This window comes from Manduca sexta, chromosome 3, assembly GCF_014839805.1.
Source record: "Manduca sexta isolate Smith_Timp_Sample1 chromosome 3, JHU_Msex_v1.0, whole genome shotgun sequence".
In the NCBI taxonomy this organism is placed as follows: domain Eukaryota; kingdom Metazoa; phylum Arthropoda; class Insecta; order Lepidoptera; family Sphingidae; genus Manduca; species Manduca sexta.
Window position 1 is genome coordinate 9,772,155 of NC_051117.1, and position 24,021 is coordinate 9,796,175.

Here is a 24,021-nt window from a genome sequence, read left to right on the forward strand (position 1 = left end):
TAAATCTGCATTCCACAACACGTTTATATCCAGAGTAATCCAATAAGCAAGCAACAAGTTATGTCGAAGTGACCTACGAGAGCACCTCCTCTGATGTAGGCACTAGTCATTGTACGCAACCATTTCCGAAACAAATGCCGGTCATATCCGACAGCTGTCGCTCGTTATCACGCGGACGCACGCACACAGCCACACATGCACGGACACGCACAGACACACTCACGCAAGCTCGCGTACACACAATCGCAGCTTCTCACAATTTTTACAGAAATTGTTAACGAGGAGGAGAGGCGCTCATCTCGCCTCGGAATGAGATCATTTGATTTTATTTGTAGCGTCCCGTCGGAGATCCGACGCGCTGATGTTGATATAATTACACGCCCAAGATATTGGATATAAGAACCTGCCTTGTTACAGCGTGGTTCAGTACACGTAATTGAGTCACCGACTGGAAGTTTGTTGTCGCCGCCATCTTTACCTGCAGCTGTCACTTCTTCGTTCACACACAATAACCGTAACAACGTTGTACCTAAACACCAATCAATTGAGTTAAACATCGCACATTACTGTCATTTGCAAAACAGTATTGGCATTATTTATGTATTTCGCATAGGCATAGAAACATCAGAAAAAACACATAATCTCTCACTTTTACAAAATTACAAACATACATGTGATTCATCTAGTAAGATAGCTCATAATGTAAATAAAAAAAAAACACATTGAATAGTAGTTTCCGGTATTCACCCAGAATATTGTTAAAGAAAATGCCACTTTTGTACAAAAAGAAGGAAAATAATAATATATGACGACACAAGCCCGCGATAGCCGAGATATTGTTACAGGTGGAAACAGTCCTGTAAACATCTCCACTGCGACCTATCGACCGACGCACCGCACGACACCGCGCCGCACCGCCTGCGTACCGCGCATATTGCATAGCACTAGCTGTGCACCAACTTGTGTGCCAATCTGGAATAGGTTTTAATAATAGTCGGATACTAGATAATTAAGTATCACGTTAAGTATATTATCACAATATACATAGTATACATAAATTTACGCGCTTTTTCCATAGATGAAGACAGAGGCTATGACATATCTGTTATATGACATAGCTGTATCGTGTTTTGATTGGTATACCGGTGTGGGGTGCACATAATACATGTTTAAACATATTATGTTTAGGGTCTCAGCCCAATGCTCGCTTAGATGATACTATACTCCCGAGTGTCAACATTGGGCCGTAAGAGTGATGAAACAAACATAAATGTGCCATTCACCCCCAGCGGTGGTAGCTATAGGTAACGCCTTTATATAAACGCGAAAAGAAATGTGTTATTACAATGTGTGAAATGTGTTAACAGCTTGCTGTAGTGTTTCATAATAATATGAAGAATGAGATTTCCTTTCTTTTTCCTCTAAGGTAGACAGCGCTTTAAAATTTAATATGACGAAATTTTAAAGGCAGAAATATCCATGATTATTAATATAATTTTTATGGTTAAACTATAAAAACTCAAAACACTTCCTAACTAGACGTGAATTTAAATTCTTTACTTGCCAATACTTGTTTAGTTACCCAGATTAAAGGTGAAACAAAATGTATGAAAATGGACCTTGAGGTATCGCCTTAACATACCTCGTCTAAATTAAGACTCAAAGGGCATTTTATTTCTATCAAATATTTGTTATTTGTGCGCAGTTCGTTGTATGACGCACAAACAGATCGTCGTTGATAGCTAAGGCTTCTATTGTTCTTGTATTGTTAATTATTTCATATCGATAAGGAGACTTATTCTGTTTGTTTATAAACGACCTCGACAAGTCACTCGTTACCTAAGGCTGTGTTCAGATTGACGGAACGTGCCAAACGGGCTTCGAATAAGCGGTATACACCACGGTTCTGCCACCCCACGCATGCATTACATAGCATACCGCGCGTACTAGGTGAGCTGCCTTCGGGACGCGCCGATCAATTTGGAAATAGCCATGGAGTCCGCGAGGATCGGGTGGAATACTTTGAGTATGGTCCGTGTTCATGTACATGTATATACTCATTGTAATAAAGATTTAATTTTAGATTTTAAAAACATCGGCATATATGGTTTATTGTTTCTTGTGAACTATTAAAATTGCTTAAAGTATTTGTAATATCATGACGTGCGTGTATGAGAGCCAGGTGTGCGCTGACAGGCCGCGTATGACACGACATATCGTACGGTCGTGTCCGACAGTCGGCACCTGCGTCTGATACATATTTGAGTACTCGAAGCGACACTCACACGTCCGCACATTACTCAAGCTGATATATTTGCCGACGTGATGTACTTACACTCATATATTATTTTTTGTGCGCGGGCGAGTGAAGCCGCTCGTGTGCTCTCTGCCTGCCTCAGGCTTAACCTTTTTATAATAGTTTTAGCGCATCGTCTGCATTCTCTATGGGCTACGATGCAAAAACTAATGTTACAGTTCTCTCGTGGCAGACGAAATTCGTATTCTGCATAACAATATTTTTAATGTGTAAACACGATTCCAAAGTAATAATAACATTATAATGAGCAAAATCATATTAACAGGATGAAACAGGTCATCTTCGAAGTCAATTTAACAGAAAATATTAAGTGTATTTTTAATCATCGAATGCTTCTTTCAAATAAATAATTCAAAGATGAAATAGTTGAGCGCAGATCGAGCGTTCCCCTTATAGCCTGACATTTGTTTGGCGAAGCGCTCAGACTGCGAATAAGCATTAGGTTAGTAATTTGCGTTTTGATCTCGCTAATCATTACATTAGTAATACAAACATCTGCGTATATTTCTAACAATAATGAAATGTTGAACCGAAATCACTCAGACAGACTTAAAAATATTTAATGTATATTGGTGTGTATTCGCGCGGGGGGAGGGTGCGGGGAGAGCGGGGAGATAGCGGTGAGTAGTGAACCCCTCGCGGAGCTGCCAACCGTCAAACTTCAAATAATGTGATATTTTTTATCCTCTCGCCGGCGCGGTAAGTGGAGGGATTGACTTTAAGTGGATGCCGTCTAATGCGATCAATTCGAGGAAAACCGCCGCCGCTCCTTTTGATACATTTCTTTTGTTAGTTCGTAGTTGTTCCGCGTTTATTGGTGTACTCACACAGAAGGCACCACATCTGTTTATAATATACTGTGTTATACACATATGTAGTTAGCACTCAACTTTATTGGAACAGTTCTATTATTATAGAATGCAAGTGGATTTATTTCTTTACTTAAAACAAACATCAAAATAACAAAAAAATTAAACATCTTTAGATGCTTTCATATTATAATATTGGGATAAGGGAACCTTCATGAACACCCATACTAAACGAATCAGTATATTACCTTGAATGACAGTAATAAAGCTAAGGGTATTAGGAGTCGATGAAAATACCTCGGTTCTTTGGGGAAAAGTAACCGTCCAGGTAGCTCCCAGGTTTAAAGTAGTAGTAAATAGCTTTTTTTTTAAATAAAATAAAAAAAAAAAATAAAAATAAAAAAGCACGGCTATACCAATAATAACAGTGTATTGGAAGTATGTATTTGTTGATGAAGGCTCGTCTCGCGCGTGGTACAGGATGTGGGAAACGGCGGCAGGACGCGTCGCCTCGGTTGTCGCACACGTTTCCGAACCGCACGGAGCGCGCCGCCTCTGATAGCATGTCGAACAAAATGTTTACATCATTACCGACATATAACATGTATTTTATTAATAAATAGTTCTGTTCCCAAGCCGGGATACAAAATTACATTCGCAGGTATCTTGAATTACGAACAAGTCTGTGAAGTTATAATCCACGTATTAGAAAGCATTAATTCTACAGATGACGCAACTGTACCCAGGGGTTCAATTTTAGTGACGGAGAATTATGTCGCTTGAGCTGCAGTGGCAGACGCGATTTAGTTAAAATAGATCTTAGCTGATTCCTGTCTGTTACTATGAACAAAGCACGTCGTATTGCAGAGGCAGCGCTCTGTTCTCTGGTTATTGCTGCAGATTCGAATTTAGAATGCACCAGGAATTCTCGAAAAACGCGCCTGAAGCAATCAAAACAGAGATCAAGAGTGTTCATAAGTGACGCCGAATATGGTGCAATGGCACGCAAGCTGCAGGGCAAGTATGCGTCGATCGACGGACTATTTCAATATTCATACCGACCTATCCCCCGTACCAACCCGCACTCGCAAGTATTATTACTTCAATACATATTATATTGTTGGCTTTCTACTAAACAACTATAACAGGCATCCTCGATTCGATATAACTTTATCGTAGACTACTATTGCCAGCTTACACAACACACGCGATAATAATATGTAAAATCCACCATGCTTGTACGACACGTCAAGTACAAGACTTATCGTTCAGTATGAATGTGGGGCAGGACCATGTATGCAGAGGGTGGCGGTATTATAAATTTACAATTTACTTTTGTACGCATGCACGTCCACAATCCACGTTTAATTACTCACTTCTTACATTATTTAACGGATGATGTTTGAATAACTAACCGGTTTAGATTCTATATCCAACGCCGGACCGATGTCGCCTGTCTCTGCAGTGTACGTGTGTACTCTATGTATCTGTTTTAGTGCGGTGCAGCGCTACCAATGCAATGAGCATTTTCAGTTTGAGCCTTATGTACCCTGACCACTCTGACTAAATTTAAGTTTGATTTACCACAATGCATTATCGATAATGTCCACACATTACCGAGCTTGGCTACCGCTTGTAGTGGCAATTGTTAAGCCAATTATACCATGTGTACAAAGGTGTCCTCAAAATCATGTCACTAAAAAAATATTAATGGCCGTCCCAAAGGCTCCGAGTCACACGGGGCAGTATCGGGGACAATCCGGCCAGTCTCGGGCTACCTCGCCGCAGTCGGCCGTGTCCCGCGGGAGCTAATCAGACAGGCTTCGGCGCCGTCGCAATCAGACATACTTCAATGTTTTATCTATAAGAGCTTTATGAACCGTGTTTCACCGCCGGTGTCTCTCCGGTAGCGCAGTACGGCGGTATTCATTATGAACCTTTAACATTTCAAGGATTACCGCGGCATCACGGACCGTGCTGTAGCACGATGAATCGCAATTTATCTCGACTATTCATGTGATAATCTGTTTTAATATAAATTAGAAGAACATATTACTGCAATAGGACTTATGGATAAGGTATTGTCGGGCCTGTATTGAGATTCCTTTTCGATGCCGCCATCTAAAACCAAACTGTAGCAATGCAATATATTTTATGAAGGAAACTTGTTTCGGAGCCTCATGTCGTAAACGGGAGACCTTCCCATGTTTTTCTGTAGGCATCCGCGACATCAACGCTACGATAGCTTCAACTGGTCAAGTCTAACAGACAACAAGTATCAAGTTAGAGACCCAATTCCACACAACCTGCATCAGCTGCACTCCTAGAGCGGTACTATCAATTTCCTGCCCGAGTCTGAATCACTGATAAAATATATAAAAACGAAATACATCACTAAACTAAATCGTTTTATAATGTGTGCTCGCGGGCCACGGTCCTTGTTCCCTCCTTCCCCTGCCCTCTCCCGCACGGCGCACTGTCTGGCGCGTATCTCTGAAGCGAATATAATATTCGTCACCGGGCGGACATTATGTTTCGATAAAAAGATAATCCACTATCAAAGAAGGCCCGAGAGGACCCCCCCTCCTCGCCTCGTCCCGCCTCGCCGCGGTCGCCTTGTCGAGTCCGCGGATCGCGAGTCCAAAGGGATGGGTGTTGTCACGTGCCATAAACAATCGCCACCAAAACCGCCCGATAGTAAATTTGGGCAGAAGTCATCCGAGGAAATAATGGCAGATATTTGCGATCCGCCGCCGTGCCCAAACACTACACATTTTTACAAATCTTGTTTGATCCGTCACGGCAAACGCGACTCTGTTCAGTCGTCGTAAGGTGCAATACGGCGGAGACAGTGAAACGTTTAATCTGGCGGTGTTTTCCGGCTATAGATCACGCGGCTCCCGCGGCAAATTGTATCAAACCCGGTGATGTATGGAGCTCCGGGAGACACCGCCGCGCCACCACACGCACACTTTATTTAAACTTTAAACTACCACGCGATGTTTACAGCCGAAGTGTATAAACATTACTAATCAAATTGTTTTATTAATCCGTGTGCATCGCTTCACGTGTATTGTTGACGTCCACTAGTGTGACCACCACTCTGTGGTCCTGTTTAAAAGATAACTTCAGTATATTTACTAGGAGAAGATTTACGTCGTGACGAGTGAAACGATACAATAACGACTTTGCGTGGGAGGATCGTGTAACATTGTGTTATGAATCGTTTGTCTCGTTTTGTAACTGTTTCTAGTTTGGTGTTAATAAGCGAGCTACTTGCTCGTATATAACATTATGTATATAACATTTGTATTATATACAAAACAAACTTCTTACTTGCAATATTCAGCTATAACCAGCCAGGAGTGGATTAAGGCATGTAGTTGTAGGCGGCAGCGGGCAGGAGGGGGTGGCGTTGAGACGCGGCGCGAGAGGCGCGAGAGGCGGAGGTGATTTATCTGTACTCACTGATATTGCAGCGGCGCCGCACGCGCCTCAGGTTTGCACCGAGCACATCGCATTAAACATCTTCAACACTACAGGCTTAAACTGATACAGTCTCGTCGGCGCCGGCTCCGTGGAAAATATTCAAAACAAAAAGCAGCTGGAACATCTGCCGAGGAGTAAACACCTCGATACACCACGCTCAATAATACATTTGATTTTGGAAGTCGGTGGTGCCTGTCTATTTAAAAAAAAACCTGATTACTTGTAATGTGACTGTACTGCGTAATAATATATATTGGGAGTTGCCACTTTTTCATTTCATTAAAAACAAACAGAATAAATTAGCTCATACTTCGGCTTCATAATATTATAATATACTGCCTAAGATTAACTGAGCTAAACTAATGAATTTGGAATCCTATTTTTTCCATTCAATGTTTTTGAGTTGCTCCGATGCGGCGGAGTGGCGGCACCGACTTATAAAGTACTCGCTTATTATTCGCTGAATTTTCATAACAATACGCCTCCCCCGTCCGAAACCCGCGCGCCTTCCGCCTTTAGCCGAGCGTTAACTGAAGCGCTAGCACCGACATCAGTAAACCAAGGCAGGATGTCCGCTAACCTTGAATTTAACTTGCCAGTACTACACCCACATAATAAAATAATTCCTTAAAGATAGGAATCAAACGTCCCATCAGAAAATTTATTTATGAACATAACATAATGTGTAAGAGTCTCGGACGCATCGCCCGCTGTCCACTCGATACATCTGTTGTAACAAGCGCATACTACACTCTAAGAGACTAATTTACAGAATAGCAAGCGAAAGAATTAACAATGCGAGCCAGCGATAGTGGTGCGCGACAAAACGACTTTACTTTAATAAAATACTTGCCAAATAGAATAAAAGCAGTTTCCATAGACACAAACGAAAGCTTTTAACACTCTGTTTTCATTATGTTTAGCTCCGCGCCGCGGACGCGCGCCACTGGAAGCGGCACCCTCACCGCCGCGCGGTCCGCCACAACACTGCGAACCGATGCTGTGTCAATAATACTCTCCTCCTTTTAGTTACTTTTTCCTACCTATTTCTATATTTTATATAGAACATTTATTGAAAAAACGAATAATTGAAGCTATCAGGTAGGTACGTGAATTCACCTGCATATTATAAATACTCCTAATTCTCCTTTTCCTCCCTAAAAGTGACAACCGATAATTCTGAAGATGTGTATGTTTGGACGGTTTGGATGTCTATAAATTTCATGTTGGTTTCCCTACTTCATTTCTGGTTACTTCGGTTTGTACCTTGTCTTTTGTGTAATCTTTATCCCTAATTTAAAATGTCCATAGTTATATAAGTAATTTTATTAGTTGTTTAGAAATAATAATTATTCTTATTCTTTGTTTTGACGTATCATAAGTGCAACTTTGTTCACCTACGTGATAAATAAAGTATTTTATTTTTTTAATTTTTTTATTTCCAAGCGTAGGTAACACGCACATTTAGGGTGTAACACAACAGTCACGACTCCCATGATGACCACCTCCAGGCCAGCTGCAGTACGGACGACTCTGTATCGCTTCCAGCACGCATCACGAGTGCGGAGCCGACTCGGCCGCGGCGCGGCGGCTCTAGGCGCGGCTGGGACCGTTTATTTTTCGCTCAGGAACATGTCGCCCCGCTCGGACCCGTTTAATTGAATTTTATTGTTTGCGCATTACTTTATAAAATAACACATCGTCCGCATTACCACATAACATTCAGTAAATGAGTCATGTCGTGCCGTATCCGCGCCACAGTCATGCAGCACGCGCGCTGCCGTCAGGCACCACTCACTCACCTCTCAACTCAGCTCACAAGAAAAAGGTACGAATGTCCGATACATTTTCACTTTCATTCACATGTAAGTCAAATAAATCATATATCAGTAAGAAAAGCGCCAATACATGCAATATTGATGGAGCAATTAAGCACAGGAAGCAGCTAAAAGAGCTTGGCATCTTTCTATGCACCAATAGATAAGGGGCCTTTGCTTCAACCAAATTATTTTACTGAAAATATTTTGTGTAGCAAGTCCGGTTCAAGAAGTTGATAACGATGGCATGATACCTTACCTGGTGAGCATAATGTCACCACGGAGTGTAGTCGCTCGCGTGTTGACGAGGCGGCGTCTGTGTCACCAGCACATCCTCGCGCGCCGCTACTAATACATTATTGATCACGCACTGGCCGAGTCGTTCCTTTACACATATCGCACCTCTCGCCACCTTTACATTTGTAATGCTCTTGTATATTTATACGTTCGGTGAGGCGAAGAACGTGTCAGAGGCATGTGAAAGAGCGGGGGCGGGCGCGGGTTGCGGAGTGCAGGGCAGAGGGGGGACGTGTAGAGAGCTAGTAAAGTCCAATTAAACCGTGTGTAGTGGTGCAGAAGAGTGCGGCTGCATTCTCTGTCAGCGGCGCGCGAAAACAACGCGCTTATCTTAAATTACAATCTTCCTTTGAGTGAGCGCCGTCATATCTTTACACTTAGCTGGCGCGCGCCAACTAAAACTTTTTAAACTTTAAATTATAGCCCCCCGCAGCTCCTCAGCCCCGCACCCTGCGCAGCGCAGTATCCGCCCGCCAACCGCGCGTAAAAATGTTAAATTAGTTACGAACAAACGGCTTTAAGCCGTCACTAAATCATTTGCACTCTCTCCGCACCTCCTCTCCGCGCCCACTCTCCGCACTCCCTCTCCGCTCCCTGTATGGAGCTCGTCCCTGTGCGATATGCACATTTCCCACATCCGATGTAAGCACCTGCGGCCGCAGCCTCTCTGTATCAGATTCGCCACTCGCCAGACTCTAATTGGCTGTCGCTGTACGACGAATTTGTCGTACGAAATACTGTTTAAACTCGAGTATTTTGAACAATGCTCAGCTAATACATGCCGTGGAGCGATGTGACGCAGGTTTCCACTGGCTCTACTTGTACTACGATAGCTTTCATAAATAATAAATATGACATTAATACATACATTGGTTGATTAGTACAAAAAGACGACATCAGTCCCTACTCCGCCTACTTAACTCTGTTCGACAAACGGAATTAGCAGACCGTTAGTAAATCCGCCCTGTGGAATGGGGGTGTTTGGAGAATTCCACCACGGTATCCCCTGCCTGTCGTAAGAGGCGACTAATAGGGGCCACGAAGGGGGTCGTCGGCGGGCAGCAGGGGCTGTCCGCCCTAGTGCATTTTGTGCATTTTTACACATCTTCGGTTGAGCTCGGGATGGACGGCAGTGTGCTGTTGGCCTCACACTGCCGTAGACGCCGAGGGCGTCCTTCGGTGCGTGGGGGTTTCTGAGCCACCCCCCCCATAGGAGACGGGCTGCAAGGCGGCACTGCGTAGGGGCTGCTGCGGTCGCAGACTAGACACTTCAACGTCAGAGGAAGCCCGCAGCCGTCCCTAATGCGCCGAAGAGGGCCACCGCGGAGTTTTAGCTGGTAGGCCGTGCATAGGTTAAGTTGTATATAGGGTTAGGGACTCGGCCCGGCGGTCGCCCGAAGGTCACCATCAAATCCGGCGGCTCAACGCCGGGCCGTAAGGCACGGTTACCCCAGCATAACCGCTCAGTCGCCCCCCACGAAGGCTGGGCGGTAGTAATAAGGCACTTTCTCCGCGAAAACAAAAAAAAAAAAAAAAAAAAGACCGTTAGTAAATATTAGAGCGATTACAAATGATGAAAATTGCAATAGTGACTGTTACGAGCGACTCACTCCGGCCGCGTACGAGCCTCGGGTTTAATATTACATCACAATATTTGCGTAAAAAACAAGCGTGTTAGGGGCCGTTCCCGCGGGAGCGCTACGCGTATCTCACGTGCCCGTGGGATCTTTGCCATCAGCGCTCGGATTAATATCTTAACAACTTAAATACAATATATGCTCTGCCACTGGAATCATTTACCATCACGAATACAGACTGTTTCAGCTGCAAGGGCGGCAGCACACCGACATTACCTCAAGTGTTGCGCGTGTCTATCACCAGCGGGGATCACTAGCCGTTGGTAACGCAGTTGCTCTTTTATCCACACTTCTAAGTATTTAAAAAAATGCTGTCTACAAGACACCGTCTCGAGTTGTCTGTTTATTGTGAGTGTGGCGGACTGAGGCGCCCCCGAGCTACCCGGTGCCCCTCCCCCAGGGTCGACGCTCACACATCGCACATCCGCACCTCTGCGTCTGTTACGAGAGCTCCATCAATACACTAAATATCTTAAGGACATCCAAGTGGCGGCGTCGCACTATGGGCTATATCTATTATAATGTTTTAGCGGCTTATAGGTTGACAACGCTGTAGAGGACCAAAATATAATGTTTAAAATTAGGCTACCGGCTGTTATATAAAACTGTTTAAACTTGGGAATGAGTCGAATAGACAGACAGTGTACTACGCGGGCAGGTGTGGGTGCTGTGGCTCGTGTGATCTCGAAGCGTCCGCTCCTTAATGACTAACGGTAAAATACATTAATTATTGTACAAAATAAGTTAGCGGCACACGCGGGCAAAGCGCTGCACCTCGACTGCTCTTTGATAGTTCATATCAAACACTCGCATTATTCGCTGGGATATTTACCTTTAACTGCCACACTAATGAATTATATACTTATTAGTTACAGTTCTTCTTCACAGTTTCCTGTTTTGATTAAATCCAGTCTGGATTCCATCCATTTATCCAAAGCGAACAAGTGGCGAAAGGTCCATATAAACCGATTCCTATCGGCTTCTCTTTTTATAGAATTTATAAAGAATCTAATTATCATTAAAGCGATTTGCAGACTACTCTCAGGCATATTAGTACCTTTATGTTGTGTCGGATTTCCTTTCGGAAAATTTCACCTTTCGCCACTGACGCCTACTGCTGCCCGTAAACAATATCAACGTAACCTGGAATTACAAATTCCAACACTCTAACTACCTAGCACTGCACTACAATACTTTTATTTTATTATTTTATTATATTATATTGTATTTAATTCCGATTACCAAATAAATGTTATCAGCGGACCTATCAGCAGGTCAATTTGTGCGGCTCGACTCCCGCCGGCAGGCCCCGGGTGACACACGGCGCGGCGGTGAAGCTGATCTGTCCAAATGAAACAAAGTATCGTCCGCAAAAAAGATTCGTGCTCCATCAAATTAAAATCGGCTTGTGAATAATCCAATCCCTCCCCCGCCTCCGCCCCGCCCCGCCCCGCCGCTACCCCGCACCGCCCTGCACGCCGCACACACCTGTCCTCCCCCCGGGTTCTACGATACTGTGTGACCGGCCGTTGCATCGCTGGTCTAGTCATTGACTTTTTAAGGAATCTCATAATATGAAAAACACAAATTTTATAAGTGCCTTGACTTTGAAGAAGATTGCAAGTACTAGCGTAAAGAATTATACGTCACGTGAATAAAACTGTAAACAATATTAAATAGCAGACAGATATGCTACATGCCTGGCACTTATACATATATATATATATATATAGGCATTATATGTAAATACAGTTTTTTATCTAATTATATTCTTTTTGAAATTACTTGAAATTCAAAATATCACCGTTTATAATAATCTTAGATTTTGCTAGCGACGTCGCCCACGGTAACATCCAGTCACGGAGTAAAAGTAAGCCATTAGTAATGAAGCTTCATTAGGTATAGGTTAAGTAGTTATTGAGTTTCATACACAACTTTCATGCCCCTTTTAACCTACTAGAAAATTAATTTCTAAATATCCCTTCGTACAGTTCGCTTACGTTTATGTATACTATGTTATATGTTATAGCGGTTTAAGGTGTGCGTTGATTACTTAATCAGCCAACCTGTCAATCAATTTTTTCTTTTATAAATAATTATTATTATTCATAATAATCTCCTCCTAGCCGAATTTCGACCACGGCGGCCAATCTCAACGAAGATCAGCCAGCTACGCAGGATATTATAGTGCACAAGTGTGTGCGCAATACACAGGTGCACTCTCTGTTCCTTCACTTTCATAGTTCGGTGAGACGGCAAGCCGACATTACCGGAGAGAGATCAGGCGCAGGACCAACGGCTTCACGTGCTTTCCGAGGCACGGGGGTATCACACCGCTAACTTCCTGACTCCGAGCTGCGACTGAGTAATTTTTTTAAGATGGAAAAACCTAGTCGCAATTATTTTGGCCCGACCCGGGATTCGAACCCAGGACCTCAGCGCGGCAGTCGTACTTGTACTGTGTACAATTACGACTACGCCACCGAGGCAGTCGATTATTATTATTATTATTCATAATAAGTATTAAGAGTCGGTGTGTTTCGAAACAGGATTTTTATCGCATCCCGCTGCTGAATAAAAAGCCTGGTCCGTGGCGCGGCACCGTCGGCGCCACTCGAGTGCTGTATCCACATGCCACACGCGATTACATACTGCTTGTTACTCACGTAGAGGTGGTTTACTTTTATTAGTAGTCATGTAGACACGTCAGACATAGAATGGAGTTCTCCAAATAGTTCCCACCCAGTTACTGATCGTCGTAGAAACTATCTAAAATTTTTCTACAACATGTCTTGCAACATGAATGTGTGCGCGCTGCAACTACGTATTCATGATTTTCACCATCTGCATATATTTAATACACCATAAGATCAAAACGAAAAAACCAATAAAGGGACTAACAGTAATAATTAAAATACTTATATCACGTTCTTTATAACAATATCATTAAAAACCCGCTGTTTTCGTTATCTACGGTTGCGGTCGCGTTCGCGGTCTGCGCTCGAACTGCCAATACGTACTTATACTCGAACAGCGCGATCGACCACACAGAACACTCACGACTCGCATCATGCGCACGCTGCTGACATACTTGGTACGTACCCGGTATAATTTCAGGTTTCTGCGTAAGCAATGCTCGTATGAGTGGCATAGTTCAAAATGTAACACTTAAAAGTGTTTCTGTGATGACCAAGCATAAAATTTGATATATTCAGAAATTACTTATTATAAAGACTAGAGATTTTACAAGATAAATTTTACACTTATTTATAATTTTTTATAACTAAAAAAGATACGAAGGTCGACGGCATGCCGTTGGCCTATCGTATGTAGGCCCTAGTGATTGTTACTGAAATTAAAATTGTTAATAAATTAAGATTCTTAATCTCCTCAGATGGCGGTGGCGTTGACGGTGGTAACACTCGCCGCGCCCACAGACCGACCGTCATTTCAAAACGAAGCACTCACAAACCAACCACTAGAGATAAGTGAATATTCTAATGAACCTCCAGCAGAAAATGGAGCTGAACGTCCAGTCACAGAAAATGACGGTTATGAACCGCCATCAAAAGACATAAGCGAGCCACCAGCAGAAGACATTGACGTAACCGAGCCACCAGCAGAAGGCAGTGACGTAACGGAGCCACCAGCAGAAGACATTGACGTAACTGTGCCACCAGCAGAAGGCAGTGACATAACCGAGCCACCAGCAGAAGGTAGTGACGTAACTGAGCTACCAGCAGAAGGTAGTGACTTAACCGAGCCACCAGCAGAAGACATTGACGTAACCGAGCCACCAGCAGAAGACATTGACGTAACTGAGCCACCAGCAGAAGGCAGTGACATAACCGAGCCACCAGCAGAAGACATTGACGTAACTGAGCCACCAGCAGAAGACATTGACGTAACTGAGCCACCAGCAGAAGACATTGACGTAACTGAGCCACCAGCAGAAGACATTGACGTAACTGAGCCACCAGCAGAAGACATTGACGTAACTGAGCCTCCAACAGAAGGTAGTGACGTAACCGAACCACCAGCAGAAGACATTGACGTAACTGAGCCACCAGCAGAAGACATTGACGTAACTGAGCCACCAGCAGAAGACATTGACGTAACTGAGCCACCAGCAGAAGACATTGACGTAACTGAGCCACCAGCAGAAGACATTGACGTAACTGAGCCACCAGCAGAAGACATTGACGTAACTGAGCCACCAGCAGAAGACATTGACGTAACTGAGCCACCAGCAGAAGACATTGACGTAACTGAGCCACCAGCAGAAGACATTGACGTAACCGAGCCACCAGCAGAAGACATTGACGTAACTGAGCCACCAGCAGAAGGTAGTGACGTAACTGAGCCACCAGCAGAAGGTAGTGACGTAACCGAGCCACCAGCAGAAGACATTGACGTAACCGAGCCACCAGCAGAAGACATTGACGTAACTGAGCCACCAGCAGAAGACATTGACGTAACTGAGCCACCAGCAGAAGGTAGTGACGTTACTGAGCCACCAGCAGTTGGTAGTGACGTAACCGAGCCACCAGCAGAAGACATTGACGTAACTGAGCCACCAGCAGAAGGTAGTGACGTAACCGAGCCACCAGCAGAAGACATTGACATAACTGAGCCACCAGCAGAAGGTAGTGACGTAACCGAGCCACCAGCAGAAAGCAGTGACGTAACCGAGCCACCAGCAGAAGGTAGTGACTTAACCGAGCCACCAGCAGAAGGTAGTGACTTAACCGAGCCACCAGCAGAAGACATTGACGTAACTGAGCCACCAGCAGAAGATAGTGACGTTACCGAGCCACCAGCAGAAGACATTGACGTAACTGAGCCACCAGCAGAAGACATTGACGTAACCAAGCCACCAGCAGAAGGCAGTGACATAACCGAGCCACCAGCAGAAGGTAGTGACGTAACCGAGCCACCAGCAGAAGACATTGACGCAACTGAGCCACCAGCAGAAGGCAGTGACATAACCCAGCCACCAGCAGAAGGTAGTGCCGTAACTGAGCCACCAGCAGAAGACAGTGGCGTAACTGAGCCACCAGCAGAAGGTAGTGACGTTACCGAGCCACCAGCAGAAAACATTGACGTAACTGAGCCACCAGCAGAAGACATTGACGTAACTGAGCCACCAGCAGAAGACATTGACGTAACTGAGCCACCAGCAGAAGACATTGACGTAACTGAGCCACCAGCAGAAGGCAGTGACATAACCGAGCCACCAGCAGAAGGTAGTGACGTAACTGAGCTACCAGCAGAAGGTAGTGACGTAACGGAGCCACCAGCAGAAGGTAGTGACGTAACCGAGCCACCAGCAGAAGGTAGTGACGTAACCGAGCCACCAGCAGAAGGTAGTGACGTAACTGAGCCACCAGCAGAAGAGCAATGACATAACCGAGCCACCAGCAGAAGGTAGTGACGTAACCGAGCCACCAGCAGAAGGTAGTGACGTAACTGAGCTACCAGCAGAAGGTAGTGACGTAACGGAGCCACCAGCAGAAGGTAGTGACGTAACCGAGCCACCAGCAGAAGGTAGTGACGTAACCGAGCCACCAGCAGAAGTTAGTGACGTAACTGAGCCACCAGCAGAAGACATTGACGTAACTGAGCCACCAGCAGAAGGTAGTGACGTAACCGAGCCACCAGCAGAAGGTAGTGACGTAACCGAGCCACCAGCAGAAGACATTGACGTAACCGAACCACCAGCAGAAGACATTGACGTAACTGAGCCACCAGCAGAAGGTAGTGACGTAACCGAGCCACCAGCAGAAGACATTGACGTAACCGAACCACCAGCAGAAGGCGGTGACGTAACCGAGCCACCAGCAGAAGACATTGACGTAACCGAGCCACCAGCAGAAGACATTGACGTAACTGAGCCACCAGCAGAAGGTAGTGACGTAACCGAGCCACCAGCAGAAGGTAGTGACGTAACCGAGCCACCAGCAGAAGGTAGTGACGTAACCGAGCCACCAGCAGAAGGTAGTGACGTAACCGAGCCACCAGCAGAAGGTAGTGACGTAACCGAGCCACCAGCAGAAGGTAGTGACATAAGCGAGCCACCAGGAGGAGATAATGGGACATATAAGCCTATTGATCCAATAACTGTTGAAAATAACACGGATATACCACCCAGATCTGTGATCACTCTCGGCGATCTGTTCCCTGAAATTCCAGACTTTTTCGAAATCAAATCATCCGTAAAAGTGCAGCTCGAAACACACCCCACGTCAGATATTGTAGTGGAAGACCTGGCGCTAGGCGATACCGCGGTGGTTAGCTCGCCAAGTGTCGCCAGCGTCTTCGATAAGTATTTCGGTGACTGGGTATTTTCTGAGAACGAATCCTCCGACGACCCATTGACACTAATCGTTAATACATTCGACACATTATCGAGCGCTCACAAAACTGAAGCGGAAGCCAAACCAGACAATGATCACGAGTCGGTGTCGCTGGACCTCTCCTACTTGTTTGATGAGGATAGTCGATTAAAGCCGGAATATTTGGGATTGCTGGCGCTCCTACCAGGCGAGTGGGGCGACTTGGCGCGTGACGATAGACCACGGGTAACGCGCCTGGCCAACTCCGCACCCAGTCGCTGACGCGCCATCGGACGCGGCGGCCCCGCGCTTCCTCGCAGACCGCATGTCCAAGACTCGACGCGACGCCTGTAACACTTAATAATTACTTGTCATATACAGTGAATCCTTTAAGTAAGTGTGGTAATAAATGTTAATATTTATACAAAATCTAATTTTATTTTTTATCAAAATTCTATTTAAGTCAATAATAAATGTCCGTGTGACTAGATGTCACAGCGTCCTTACAAATTAATATAAAAATAACATATTTACTGAAAATATGCTAATATACGCAATATAACGTGCAAAATATACTAGATTCAGCAACCTTCGCATGGGCGCAAAATGTTTGTATGACGATATTGCCAATGTCCGCTATATAAATAATAATATTAGAACTCTTTGGTTACTATAAATATTCATACACCATCGTTAAAGAGAATAATGTACCTTTAATTTTTCAAAGAAACATTACTGTTATTAATCTACTGAGTAGTAAAACCCAACATCACTTCGTCCAACCCGGGAATCAAACCCAACACCTCAGCACTGCAATTGTATCATAATATAATGCCACCGAGGCATTCCATACATGCCTGCATGTCAAACTACGTGCTGGTGCAGCTATTGTGCAGTGCATGCAGGCAGTGGCCGTCTCCGGCATTGTCTGCTGCACAGGAGCCACACTTACCTTGCGCGGGCGTCTTCTCTTATGAAATAAAAATAATTGCAGGATTAATTGCACGCCGGATGTCACCGACCGGCCTACGGGGGACACGGACGGTGGTGGGATGAGGAGCCGCCGCGCCGCCGCGCCTGCCGCCCGACGCCACGCTTCCTTTTATTCATTACGTGAAACAATAGGGACGTCCTCAACCTTATCTCACCCAATAAGACTTCCACAAAAACTGTCTTCAAAAAGAAGTGACGGAGGCCGATAATTACATCCCGTGAGAGCTCTCGCCCCGCACCCCACGTCCGCGCGGCCCGGCTCCGGCAGCCCGGTGCGGCGCGCGGGCGGGCGGCGGGTGATCCGGCACGGTCGCGGGTCGCCGGCCGGCGCATTGTGCCGCCACTCATTGTGACTCGTCACTCTTCACGAACCGCTCCAATTCATATTACAATTGCACAAGGAGAGCGCTCGTCGGACCCAACCACTGCATCTCCCGCACCACCCGGAGAATGCAGCGCGCGCGCATTAACATTAACTCACTCAGGCAATAAATGAAATTAACAAAATCACTTTCAGTACATTGAAAAATAAATATGTAAGTATTTGTTATTCAATTTCTAGGATTTGAATTATGGTATTTGTACCATTACATGAGGAGCCATGTAAAATAATATGTACATTAACAGGGGATATAGGACGTGTACATGCGCTCTTTGAGCGATTGTCGGATGTCGCACGCCACGCTGTCGGCGCTCACCGGCGCATCTCGCAACACTCAAAGGTATTCTTTTAAAATAAAGTAAACGGCGAGCGGCGTGTCTGTGGTAACGTCGCTCGAGGGGTAGGTGCGGGTCGGGTGGAAGGGCGGGTGTCGCGGTAAGCGCTCGTCCCTAGCGTTTTAAATAAATTGAACTCAGTCTCATCATTATTCTGATCCCGCGGGATCTCCTAAAAACGCCACGGAATTAAATAAACCAGTACAAGAGCCAGACAGACGCGCGTGTGCCTCGTGCGATATTCATGGTCGCGTGTGCGTCGACACTCAACCTGTTACTCCACGAGTAGAGGCTCCGCGCGGCGCTGCACACGTATGTGGTACGCGCGTCTTAGGCGTATGTCTATTTAACAATATGCACAATATTAGCCATTTCTTCTACGAAGACGCGCCTCAGTAGTTTTTGAGCGGCGGTGTAAATAAAAACATATCTATATGAATATTTCGCTATAACGTGATAAGTTATTATGATACTTAATATGCCAAATATCGAACATAATAATAAGAAAATACATTTCTTCACAATATAATATCGCACAAAAAAGAAGATACATTCTAGCTCTTCAGTGCTACTGAAGTTATTCGCTAATAAACATGCTGTAATTATTAGCATAAAACGCAAAAAAGAAACGAACATCGATATTTTAACAATATCGATCATTTAACCTAATCCCTATGTAAGAATTTTAACCGGAACATCACTATCAATAACAACCTGCAAAATGTCGAAAACAGAATCAAATATCTTACTTTGTTGATAACAAAATAATAAACCCCGGAAAGGAATATTATTCAAGAGACATATTAAGAAATTTATAAAAATATAGTAGTATGTAAACCTACCTGGCATGCATTGAATTTAATTAGCATTGTGAGGACATATAGGCTCAAGAAGAAAAAATCCCGAAACGCATTTCTTGCAAATAAATTGGCGTAAGTTCATCATCGACATCCCGCCGCGCCGAGCCGCGCCGAACCAGCCTCCCCACTACTCCGCGTCATGGTTCGACAAATGAATGTGGACGGGCCTCAAGAGTATACGAAATAAAAAAATTAAAATTGTACATTATAAGTAATATAAAGACAATAAATTTCACATTAAATAATAAATAGCCTGCAGTGCGCTAATATCTCTCCAATGTACACGGCATCAAGTCCAAACAGATGTACACTCATTTTGGTGTCTCTTGTTATAGGTAATTAGTTTTAACTTCAACAATATTGGTAGTTCAAATCCATTTTTCAAATTTTAATTCGCGCATAGTGCTCACACCTAGGATGTGTTCAAACTGGACTCGGTCGCGCATAGCTTCCTCCGCAATGATGTTCCAGCCCTCTCGCAGGTACTACACATACATCTACTCTAAGATGTTTTTATTACATAGATACGTTGTCCGAGCTCAATACTGGCAAGACGAAAGTAAGGTAATTGCCCGACTTAACGGCCAATGAGCGTGCGGTACTAACGTTGTTACGTAACTGTCGATGTATATACTTTTCTAACGAATGTGTGCTGCATCTTTTTATTCCTTCTTCGAGCCAATTTGTAATTATATGTACAGGTACGTGAATATAGCAAATAATGCGCCGTTTTTATGTGCCTTTTTGTTAGTGTATGTCGCGTCTATTTGTAAAACGTCATTGCATCTACCGGTATGTATACATGTATAAATGCTCCAGGATAACTCAAGAATTTGTCTCTTCATATTATTGTTGTTTGCGCCATTTAATGTGCCGAATCTGCTTTACTAACAATAATGTGATAAAATTGAAGTCGTCAAGCAATTAGTGCGCATAATTTAAAATGCACAATTAGTGATATTGTACTGATATTAAAGTGGCACGACGATACCAAGTACAACGAAACGAATAATGTTTGTTGATTAATTAAATTGATAAAAGACATTTATGTATTACTTACAGCGGAGTTTCGTTTTCAAAGTTCTTTTGTAAATTATAAACAAATGTATGCCCGCGATTATAATTTTAATACTTATGTTTTATTATTTTAAATTCATACATTATTTTCTAGTTAATGGAGACATTAACTTTTCGTTAGGTAATTACGTTACGTATTATTTTTCGATTCTATGAACGTTTGAAGTCGCATTAACTACGCATAATAATTAAGTATGTAACGATTGCTAATTTTATAGTTAAGACTAATCTGCTGTCTTATTTTTTATTTACTGTTATTATACTAACCCGTAAACACCATGTGTAATGTTAACTGTGGCAACATTTTGTTGCCTCAGATTCTATTTTGAAAATGTTACACTTCGCCACCTCCGCACAGTAAACGTACAGTCTACTACACTATTATCTCTAGTCGTTCTCTAGGTTGTGAGGTCTAAAAACGTCTTATGAACATTATTAAGAAAGTTTCTATCATTATGAATGAAATTAGCACAAAAATGCATGAGATGGATATTTGGTATATGTTCATTACGTGAAGATCTATCAAACTGATGTCACAGTTACAAGTGTGGAGGTATCTTGAACATCGTACGTAAACAAACTCGGGGTTCGAAACATAATTCGATGTTTGACTGTTTCCTAAAGTACGTAGCATAAAGCAGCAGTGGCGAAGAGTGAAATTATTAAAAAAGTAACCCGAGGCGAAAAATTAGCCATGTTTAACATATCGCGACCAATTTATTGTAAAACAAAAACTACACACCCGATTAGCCTTACTTTTCAATCAACAGTCGTTAACATATACGGAGATGTGAGGTTAATACCACATTAATTGAAACCACATACTGGGTACCATATTAGTAGTACATACACTTACCAAAAAATATCAAATTATAATCAACGGTTTAGCTGCAGGAATTATTTTACTTTAGCAATTTTAGAATGTACCTAATGTGCATAGTTTCTTGCCCGTTCTTCTCTGGTGAAAACTGCTTTCCGAACTGGTGGTAGAGTTAATATTGACGGAATCTAAATAATGTATAACATTTTACAGATTCAAATAAATAAATCATTTCATTTCAAATCATTTTATTTCATTTCATCATTTCATTTCATTTCATACATTACGATTTCGCCACGCAAGTTCTTCAGGTCATTCACCTCCAAACAATTTCATTTACCTACATACATGCGTGAGCGGCGATAGCCCAGCTGGGTGCGGAACGGACTGCCAAGACGAATGTCCGCAGGTTCAAATCCCAAGGGCACACACCTCTGACATTTCTAAAATCATGTGTGTATTCTTTGTGAATTTATCGTTCGCTTTAACGGTGAAGGAAAACATCGTGAGGAAACCTGCACATCTGAGAAGTTCTCTATAGGAATTTCGTAGGTGTGTGAAGTCTACCAATCCGCACTAAGCCAGCGTGGTGGACTAAGGCCTAATCCCTCTCAGTAGTAGAGGAGGCCCGTGCTCTGCAGTGGGCAAGTATATGATACAGGGTTGATATTATTATTGTTATTTATTATTATGCGTAAAACAACTAAAAAATATGCAGCTCGCTACTCAGAAATAATATTACAATATGTATTGTGTTGCTGGTTGAATATAAACCTAATCACTAAAATAAATCACCATAACGATAAGCTATGAGATGAAACTCCGTTGTCAATTCGACATTTTTGTCTAAACGAAGCAAGTGTAGGCAAAAAATCGGGTGTAAGCGGAAAACTTCGAAAACGAAAACATTGCGATCGAAAGATTAAGTACTACTTTACTCGATTGTTCTAAAATTTTAATTTCATACAACGTCACGTATGGATAGATAAATTAAACTATCATTTAGAAAAAAAAATTCAATGTCAATATTTAAAAAATATCGTAATGTAAGTAGTAACACTCGCATCAGCTGACGGATCAACGATCGCGCACGGCCGGTGCGGGCGCAGCGCGGCGGGCACCGCCTTGTCGGCATTTCCTTTGTAGTTCGTACGCAGTACCTACGAGTTGCAATTGTACCAATGCGGCTAACGCGACCAATGCTCAAAATCCCATCTACATAACTTTTAACTACTTACAATTATTTTGGTAATTAATTAGTGCATTGAATGACCAAGTTATCTCTCATTAAATTCAGTCATTGGAAGCTCTCATACTACCACGTAAACCTTACTTATCCTTCACAAAACAGTGTGTGATTGTATTAGTAAAAACTAAACTATTTTTTTTACTTAAATAATCATGTATCCTTATTTCTGACAATTCCAGACAATAGCAATAAGTGCAAGCGGAATTTATTACTATCACGTGCTATTATAGTTTATGCCGTTTTATGTTATTTTTACGTTTCGTTTAGCGTGACCTTGCCTTAGAAATCGCTCTCTGAGCCGCGTGCACCGCGCGCTACGCGCCTCACGTCGGCTTTTAGTTCAATCCTTTGTCGGCGTTTACGCGCTCGCAGTCCCTTATGCTGGCGCTACTACTACTATTAGTGGGCTAAGATTCGAGTCGAGTTGGCGTGCTAAAACATCGTGTACGGGCATACGTAATATTTTTGTCTACATTAAACGGGCAAAGATTTATCGTGCTAAATTATGTTTTCTCTGTTGTGCGGCTAAGTCTGGATGATACTGAAGTGACGTATACGTAGATGTGTCCACCCAAACGAATATTGTCGCGAAAAATCTCTTTGATGCGCCCACGTTTACCGTCAGTGCCCCGTACTAACGGGTACTAACATAGTTTTTGCGCGAAAACTACGCGTTGCAGTGATCTACCCCGTCACAGTCGTCGCGTTAGCTCAGCCCGCTAATGTAGTCACAGCATAACGCCTTGTAGTTCCGAATCACTTCCATATTTGGAAGTTTTATAGTGCAAGAAAAGGACAGAAATACATTTTCGGTTTTCGCTGAAGTTTGCTCCTTGCCACCGGGCACCGTGTAGTGCGTGACGTGACATCCTAGTGATAGCATGTTTTTATTTTAATGCGTAAGAATGGATTACCGCGCGCGGATTAATAAAAATAGTTTTGATAGGTTATGGTATCTACCTAATATGTAAACAATAGTGTGATAGTTACTTCGTGTTATTAATTAGTGGTAAAATCAGTATATTCCGTTTTAATTACATTGCTATGTAATGTACTAGGTATTTGATCTTGATTTATTGCGAATTTCATCAACGTTCGGTCCAAGCTTTAAGAACCTATCGTCAAAGATTTGGTGACTGCAAAAAATGCCCGATAAACTTCCTTACGCTTGTACAGACCTCAGGCAGTTTAAAGAATACGGGAAGGTCAACCGTGAATTTATCTACAATGGAATGTGGACAGATGAGAGCATATAAACGTGAAATGGAATCTGGAATAGACAAATTCTTCGCTATTGAAGCCAACAAAATCCACATTTGTTTCGATAATTTTCTCGTCAGTACCGTTTTTCTCTGAACGTGGGATGGGATTCATCGAAATCAAATCATTGCTCCGGTGTATATTAAGGGTAACAACATCAACAGCGGCCAAGTTCCTGGATGTTCGCGGTGGCCCGATATGGGGCCGATATCGGAATACAGCGATGAATTATCCCTAGATATCCGTCGGAACCTATGGTACCAGTAAGACGAAGCACTTCCACATGCTGTGGTGAGTGCCAGAGAACGCCTCACTGATATGTTTGGAGTTTGGACAGCGGTGGA

The 24,021-nt window shown here is 43.4% G+C and overlaps 2 protein-coding genes across 3 annotated transcripts in view; both read left to right on the forward strand.

Moving 5' to 3' along the window:
* Positions 1–24,021, forward strand: part of LOC115453225 — a 244,124-nt gene that overhangs the window by 105,290 nt on the left and 114,813 nt on the right. The gene's annotated exons all lie outside the window — the stretch shown is intronic.
* On the forward strand, positions 13,356–17,118 carry LOC115453152 (mucin-1-like). 2 transcript variants are annotated; one of them, XM_037439252.1, is made up of 4 exons: positions 13,356–13,460; positions 13,761–15,732; positions 15,794–16,423; positions 16,454–17,118. In XM_037439252.1, exons 1-4 carry the CDS (start codon positions 13,437–13,439, stop codon positions 16,981–16,983), a joined length of 3,156 nt encoding a protein of 1,051 aa, XP_037295149.1. In that variant the 5' UTR covers positions 13,356–13,436; the 3' UTR covers positions 16,984–17,118. The 2 variants fall into 2 exon arrangements, with proteins under 2 accessions (XP_037295149.1, XP_037295140.1); XM_037439243.1 differs by having other exon boundaries at positions 15,794–17,118.

Coding starts and splice junctions, on each gene's coding strand:
- LOC115453152 (XM_037439243.1), top strand. CDS start 13,437: ATGCGCACGCTGCTGACATACTTG. Junction 13,461..13,760: donor GCACGCTGCTGACATACTTG/GTACGTACCCGG, acceptor TAATCTCCTCAG/ATGGCGGTGGCGTTGACGGT. Junction 15,733..15,793: donor AACCGAGCCACCAGCAGAAG/GTAGTGACGTAA, acceptor CACCAGCAGAAG/GTAGTGACGTAACCGAGCCA.